Genomic DNA, 7,995 nt, shown 5'->3' with positions numbered 1-7,995 from the left:
GAAGAAGGAAAAAAAAATAATCAGAACGAGCATAAAGATGTCTGTGCCATGTGAAATAAGGAAAAAAATGGAATTGTGTGGGGTTTGGCTCTTAAAGGGATAAGAAATTACATCAACTACTACAACAAAAACGTTGTAAATCTCATGATGGTTGAATAGAGATTTTTCTCAAAGAAAACTCTAATCCTAGGTATTTCCGAATGGTGTAATTTATGACTGTTTTAAGTATCTTCTTTAAAACAGAACACAGCCTAGCTGCAGCAATCTGTACAATACTAGAGTGTTCTTCAGCCAAATAGTTGAGGATATTCAAGTTTTACGGTGTTTCTGAAAAGAGCCAGCAATGTTTATTCTGTAGGCTTCACACACAGAGAGCGTTTAAGATGGTAATATTTCTTTTGTCTTCAGGTGCCAATGAGCTGGCTGTACAGAAAGCAAAGGCAGAAATCACACGGCTTATAAAAGAGGAGCTCATCAGATTGGTGAGTGAAATACCCAGAATGCAGAGGCAAAGTGCCTTAATTTATGGTTTATGAGATTGATTTCTACAAATGTTGATGCTCCGGCCTACATTTTTATTAGTATCAGGGTCTGGAGCCTATAGATCTCAAACCACTGTTACATTGAACAGCCGTGAAAATGTGTGACTGTGTTCAATCAGCCAGACATACGGCTGTTATCCAGCCAGCAGATGGAGATAACACATTAACAGAGCTTTTTGACTCAAGACCCCTTGAAGAGTTAGGTCCAAATACATTTCCTAATTTCAGCACCATCAGGCAGGGGGGAGGAGAAACATTCCCCTCATTTTAATACTTTATATGTGTTGAGAGATTTGTTTTGCCATAGCTTTACAGCATGCCCAGGCTAATAATCAGCTGTGTTCAAACAAGGTATTGTCTTGAGAAGTCAATATTTTGAGTTCTCTGGTTGAAGAAACCTCGCCTTTCTCTAGAATAACCTTCAGTGATGCTACGTTAGACTTGGACGGTGTCTTTGGCTTTTTCTCCTAAGTAGCCTTTCAAATCAGCAGTCAGTTTCAGTACTCTTGCTGAGCCATTATCAATAGGTTTGTTTCTTTTCCAAAATTGTTGGCCTCCCCATAAAAACGCTTTTCAAAGGAAGGAGATTACTAAGGAACCGCTTATTTGCATGTAATGTGGATTTAGTGTTAGTGGGGTTTTATTGCAATTCATTTATTCATTTTCACTTCTAACTGTGATTATTCTCTCCTCTATTTGCAGCAAAATTCATACCAACCAACCAACAAAGGAAGATACAAAGTTCTATGAGTATTTGGAGTTATCTGTCTGCCAGTGGCTGGTGCGTGAAACTTTGTGGCTTCTGTTGTTTTTGCTGTTTACACTGCTTATTGTAAATTAAGAATTTTTTTATTTTGTCTTGCGGACATTTTTTAACAGAAAATTGATACTTGCTGAAACATCTTAATTCTCTCCACTAAAGTTATCAGTCTTAAAGCAGACCAGTTTTGGCGGAGCATGATTTAATTTAAAAGTGCAGTTTATATACTTTTCATCATAAAGAATATAAAATAAAACAGATTTTAATTTTCCTGACAGACTATACTGTTGAGTAAATGAAACAATGTTGGGATTTGTGTTGGAAATTGTTAGAATGTACCTGCTTCATATTGTGGGCATGGTTCACGCCATATCAGTTTATACTGGAAAAATGATCAAACACCAAAATAAAGGCAGGATTTTCTCCTGATCCATAGCATCTCTCTGGCTGGTTCCACACGCATTCGTTCCCTGTACAAATGTCCCCCTAAGGTCAGAGAGTCTTGCAGTGATCAGAGCAGAGAATTTTATCCAGAAATACTTGAGGTCTAGTTTTAAGATCTTCATATCCTTTTCACGTCCCATTTTGTCTTTATCATCCAGGTAATAGAATAACTCTTCGGGGGTTTTGTAAAGTGAAATGTTTTGTAGTATGAAAATAGTTTTCTTGGGTTTTTTCTAAACATCAGAATTTTAGGATTTGATTTTTTTTTTTTCCCTCATTCTCTGACATAAGAATGAAAGCCTGTTAAGTTTCAAAATAAATTCTCAGAAAAGAAGAGAAACCTCTTTTGTAATGAAATACGACTTTGTCACTTTTTTATAGTGTTCTTATATATACATTTAATGTGATTTTTTCCCCCCAGGGTTGTTGTCTTTATTACTGTTAGGACATGGCTTTAAGTAAAAATGAATAATGATATTTATGAGTGAATTCCACAAATATTGACAGTCATTGCAGTCAATAAGCTACTGGGACAGGCAAGACCTTTCTTTTTGAGGTCTCATCCCCATAACCATTAGTATTCACAGTGGACACTTAATACTCTTAAGCATTTAGCTTCCCCGTCTACTTATCTGGAGCCTAAGCGGTAGCAATTTGAATCGTCTCATTCTAGCAGCTGCAAGACTTTCAAGATGATGACTTTCAAAAGGACTTTTGTAGAAAGCTTTTCTTACCTGACACACTGGGAAGATATGTGTCGTTTTAAAACAGCTGTGTATATACTGCTTTAACCCTGGTGAAGACAAATCATACAACCTGCATCGTGGCTGTATAAATTCACCACCTCTGTTTCCCAACTTCAGGTAATTAAACTGCCTATTTCTGTTTGCATACAGCTGTCTGTTACTCTCATGTCAGTGTCCCTTATTTGCAGTACAGGAAAGGACAGTAACGATTATACCAACTTCACAGTACACAGTTAGGATAGGAACACTCAGTATTTGCCAATATCAATACATTGAGTAGAACAAAGAGACGCAGCACACGCAATAACACTTCTCCAAGTTTCATCCAAAAATCTCAAACTAAAGCCCTATGGTTCCCGTTAAATACATCTGGCTTCCTTCTGTTAAGAACTGGGTTTCCCTATGTTTCTTACAACTTGTTTGTTGAATTGTCTAACTTTTGACAGTGTCCCCCCCAGAAGAGTGACAGATTTTGATGTATTTAATGAAGAGCGCTTTCAAGTTTGGACAGTCGGACACTTCTTTAAAAAATCTTGTTTTAAAATGTTCATATATATATTGGTATCTCCTAAATAAGGCACGATGGAGACATTTTTTGTGATTTCCAGCTTTGCACTGTTGGATTTCAGAGATGCAACAATGTATGATCTTTAACTGCCTGGGGTTTTTAAATGCAATGTCAATATTCCTATGTTTTTTTAAATTCCAGCAAAAATAAAAATAATTTCAATGTATATTTTTCAGAAACTCTCTTTCTGAATAGCTCATCTCTTTTCTGCACTTACATCGCTTCTGTGGTTTTTTCCTATGACAGTTAACTTGTACTCTTTGGAGTAGGGTGATGTGCGCAGTAACCAGTGCTTGTGTTTTTCTGCCAGAAATGCAGCTCAAACTCAGTTAAGAAAGTTGCAGTGAAGGTGTTTGGATACATGAAAACAGGAGCGAAATGCATATAAGCCAGAGAAGAAGCTCGCAAATTAACAAATACAGAAGGAAAAAAAAAAAAGTGGAAACAAGATAAGAATACAAGTTGCGAGAAGACACAGTTTTAAGTAATGAAAAATGTTATATTTAGTTCTTCCCAAGCGTGTCCGTGGATAGAGACAAGTTCTTTATAAAGTTTGGCTGCTTTCCAGGGAATCTGCCCCCCAGATTCCTGTCACCGGTCGTTGGAAGAGCACAGGGATGCTGTATTTCTTGGGGGTTTTTTAATACACGTAAGTAGAGCTTGGTCTGTTACCTGCCCAAGGCGATACATTGCCAGCTTCCTAGGTTGCCAGCAATATCCCCTGCCACGTTGTGAAGGGTTAATAAGGACAGGACATCCCGTCTGCCGCTGTGGTGGCCGTTTGCGTGCAGCATGTCCAGCTGCTCTCTGGATGCACATGAGTGGGAAAAGGGGTGGAGGTTTTCCTCTGTGCCCTGGCCAGGAGAACGGGAGATGAACTAAATCCAATGTTCTGTACAGGGTGGGGGGCGGAAATTCACAGCAAGATGAAAAATGTGTGCAATCACGGTTTGGAATTTTATACTACCCTAACTCTATTGCACATGGTTGCCACCCCTTGTTTTGTTAAAAAGGCATCTTAGGGCCTACTTTGTGTTAGTCTTTATGCTGTAAAATTGTAACCCAAGTGTAGTGTGTCAGTCACAGCCCGGCGTGTTCTGTAGCTGTTCCCTGTCGTGACTCCTTGAGATTTTATTTGTACAATTAAAGCACTGCAGTCTATTTAATGCTCATTTAGCTGCTAATTGAATAAGAAAAATCTGAGGCTCGAAGTGCCATCTGTAGGAGATTTTCTCACTCAAGTCTTCCAAATGGAAGACAAAAAAAAAAAAAAAAAGATTTTTAAGCAAAGCTTTGCTAAATTCTGCCACTGTAATAACCGAATATAAAACACGGAAGGCTGGATGTGGAATCTTCCTGAAGTAATAAGTAAATTCTTGGAGTCTCAGGGAGAGAGCACGCTTTGGTATTTCGGTCCTTCAGATGTTGACATTCATAAGAAGTGGCTGTTACTCAGCAAAACGAGGCACAGGGCTAGAGAGACCAGTCTATGCGTCTGCGAGAATGGAGCCTGTGGAGCTTGCCAGAATTAGTTACTCATTTTCTGCCACGGACACACGCTGTCGATGATGTGTTGCTGAACACCTCTGTTAAGAAAGCCTTTTCTGAATCTGCCTGAATGCCCTTAACCAGGCTGGGGAGTTTCTTCTCGGTGCGAAGGCTTGCTGTAACGCCAGCCCTCGCCACCAGCCTGCTCGCAGCGAGTTATTCAGGAAGGTCGTGCCCAGCCCCGGCGCTGTATCCGAGCGTGAGCGCCGGGCCCCGTGTGCGCGCTCCAGCCGCCTCACATGACGCTCGAGGAATGCGCTTTCCTTTGATTATTTTTCTTGACCCAGATCTCTTCCAAATATGGTCTCAGCTTAAACAAGTTTGTGTTCTTAGAGCTTGGGCGTTTGCAGAAGAAATTCTGGCTTCCAGCTAACTGTGGCTATATGGGGGGAGTGGAGGCGGAGAACAACCTAAAAATGTACAGATAAAAGGCACACAGCTGGACTCAAATTTGTCCCAAAATGTACATTTTGTAAAATGCTTATACAATGCTAGGCAGGAAGATTTGTTTTCATAATTTTCGCTGCAGTGGAAACAATTGTTTTTAAATAAGTGACCATTAGTTTGAGCGATTGCCACCCAAACATTGCTTCTCTGAGGCTTCTCATCTGAAATGGATTTAAATATTTTTCTTTAGTTGAACAGAGAGATACAAAATTGTCAAGCTGACCAGCATAAGCAGAGGTAAATTAATTAGTATCTCAGAACTAAGTAGTTCTAGTGAGCTGAGAAATTATTAATGACCTACTGTGGACTGAGCATATGATTCTTAAGTTATTTTATACTTTGGCCACTCTAAGTCCAAAGTTTATCTTCACGAGCATCCTTCTCAGAACAATAAATACCAGCGGGAAACTGCTCTGAAACTAACTGCTGAGCAAGGAAAATGTTACGCTTAACGAAAATCCTTAATCTGAACTAAAACCTACGTTTCCTCTGCCTGTCCATGTTAGCAAGCAAGTGAATTTGTAGAAATGATCAGCTCCCATAATTCATGGTTAAATAGCGAGGAGGTCGTGGCGGTTACGGTACTGAACTCTCCTGGCTTGCTCAGCGTGCCGTATAGCTGAGGACTGGCGAGAAGCTCCGGCATTGGTAGAAGGAGGAACTTGTGCCTTTAGGCACTTCCTCTCCTTGAAAATTTGGATCCATGGGTGAGATCTCCAGTGAGGGAGAAGGAGAATGGGACACATGTAGGAAAGGGGCAGCATTTCATTCCATCTTTCACCTTACAGATAATAACTGTAATCATTTGCTACTAGCAGTCCTTTAGAGGAAAAAAAGGGGGATTTGCAACCTGAATAACAGCCGTGCTTCGGGCCCTGGGGAGCTTTCACAAAACAAAGACAGTCGCAGACCAATTTATCTTTTGCTCGGTTCCTGTTTTTATTAGCGCAACGTGCAGATGGGGAAACCAGACCCTGTTGCTAGCAGATTAATATTTGAGCGCTGCGGGCACCAGAGCTGGCTCATCCGGTGCGGGTTTGCCTGGAGCACAATACAGAGCAGCCACAGACCCAGCGCCCTCACGGAGGCACGTCCAGGTCCAGGGTCAAACGTTTGGATCTCGCTCTGCTGGCAACAGCCCCATTCAGGTCTCGCAGCTTCTTGGGATGGGACCTTTCACTGCTTCACGTTGCAAGGTCCCTCCTCTGTTACTTGACCACTTCTGTGTTCTTGTTGAGATCAGATTTTCTTCTAGATAAATCAGGAGCCTGAGCCCAGCCTGACTTCCACCACCTTCCAGACTAAGACACTAAAAGGAAAATAACGGGATTCCAAAGAGTTATCGAACTTTACTGCTTTTGATTGGTGGCAGCGTTTCCAACAAGAGTTAGAAACAGCAGAAAGATGAGGTTTGTAAATAAACTGAATCATTTGCTAAATTAAGCTAAATAAATGCTGCTTTTCCCTGCTGCTTTCTTATACTGCAAGGGAAGATTCCCGCATGCATTAGGAAGCACTGGCAAAGAACCGAACCATCGTCTTGGCAGGATGTTTCACAGCAATTTTCGGTCTGGAGAGCTTCAAGTATTGTAGATGTGGCATATCACAGGGTTGGAGTACAGCAGTCAGCTCCCCAAACAACATCAGGAGAGGGAAATATTTAGAAAGACCAAATTAGCCATTTGTGAAAGCTGCAGGTTCTTTTTTCCCTGGTCTTTCTTGCTTTTGTTTTCCAAGACCTCATCTGAATAACAGAACATCTTTCAAACTCTTCCAGGTGTAAGTCATTTAAGGACCTACATGCTCATTTAGACCCTGTGATTCGAAGGTTTATATGCTCTTGCCCATCAACAGCCCAAGGGCGCTAACAGAGGGTAGGAAGGTTTGGACGAGCATACGGTGGCACTGGTGCTGTTACAGTCATTAATAAAGGTGGATAAAAAAACCCTGTTGGTCGCAGCCTTCCACAAAGTGGGCTGTCACACTGTTTCACTAAAACTGACCGTGGCAACAAAAGGTTGGGTTGTGAAAAGTGCTGGGCACTTAAAATTCCTGTTTCTATGGGATCCCTTTGGAAATAGTTGGAAGTTGCTCTTCCCACTCAAAGCCTTTTTATAGCAAAGTGCCATTGCAATACCTGTGCTCGTACTAAACGCTTTAGAATGTAGGCGGATGAAATAGGGGAAAGTCTTTAATAACCAGCATTGTTGTTGTTATAAATCTTTAATTTACAGCATTGGAGGGGCTGCTGTAAGACACAGGTGGCTAACGGTATGTGGGCTCAACCCGTAATGAGCTACGTTGGGAATGGCTGCTGTCTTCGTTGCAAAGTCAGCAGTGAAAGAGAACTAACCCAGTACGTTATTTTAGTACAGCCCTAAAGCTTGATTCTTCTACAATGGATTGCAGTGTGTGTGCTTTTGGGACAGAAGTAGCATGCTCCTCCATCCAAATGAAAGGAATTGAAACACCAAGAATCCTAAGTTTTTCATGAACGTGCTTAACTCTTGAGAATATTTCAATAGGACGATAGGATGAGGGGGAATGGTTTGAAGTTGAACCAGGGCAAGTTTAGGCTAGATATTAGGAAAAACTTCACGGAAAGGGTTGTCAGGTTCTGGAATGGGCTGCCCAGGGAGGTGGTCGAGGCCCCATCCCTGGAGGTATTTAAAAGAAGGATGGATGAGGTGCTGAGGGACAGGGTTTAGTGGTGGGATGGCAGGGTTAGGTTAAAAAGTTGGACTCGATGATCTTGAAGGTCTTTTCCAACCAAAGCGATTCTATGGAATATAGAGGACATGTTCTAGGATTTATTTTACTGTGCCATAAATCAGGGATTTATCCTTCAGAGCCAGATGCAAAGACGAATGTGAACCATGCTATTCACGAGGTGGAGAACAGGAGCAACGCTGGCCCTGCTGCTCAGCAAACCCTCCCCTG

General features: G+C 41.4%; 1 protein-coding gene across 1 annotated transcript in view; it reads left to right on the top strand.

The window, feature by feature from the left end:
• DDX46 (DEAD-box helicase 46) overlaps positions 1-3,099 on the top strand; it is a 23,966-nt gene extending 20,867 nt beyond the window's left edge. The window contains exons 22-23 of the mRNA XM_009646884.2: positions 409-482; positions 1,245-3,099. Coding sequence (XP_009645179.1) covers positions 409-482; positions 1,245-1,292 — 122 coding nt within the window. The 3' untranslated portion in view covers positions 1,293-3,099. The remainder of the gene's footprint in view (positions 1-408; positions 483-1,244) is intronic.
• The last annotated feature ends 4,896 nt before the right edge of the window (positions 3,100-7,995 follow it).

The sequence above is a fragment of the Egretta garzetta genome, unplaced genomic scaffold, assembly GCF_000687185.1.
Source record: "Egretta garzetta isolate BGI_Z169 unplaced genomic scaffold, ASM68718v1 scaffold439, whole genome shotgun sequence".
Classification (NCBI taxonomy): Eukaryota; Metazoa; Chordata; class Aves; order Pelecaniformes; family Ardeidae; genus Egretta; species Egretta garzetta.
This window is presented reverse-complemented; position numbering and strand designations above follow the sequence as displayed.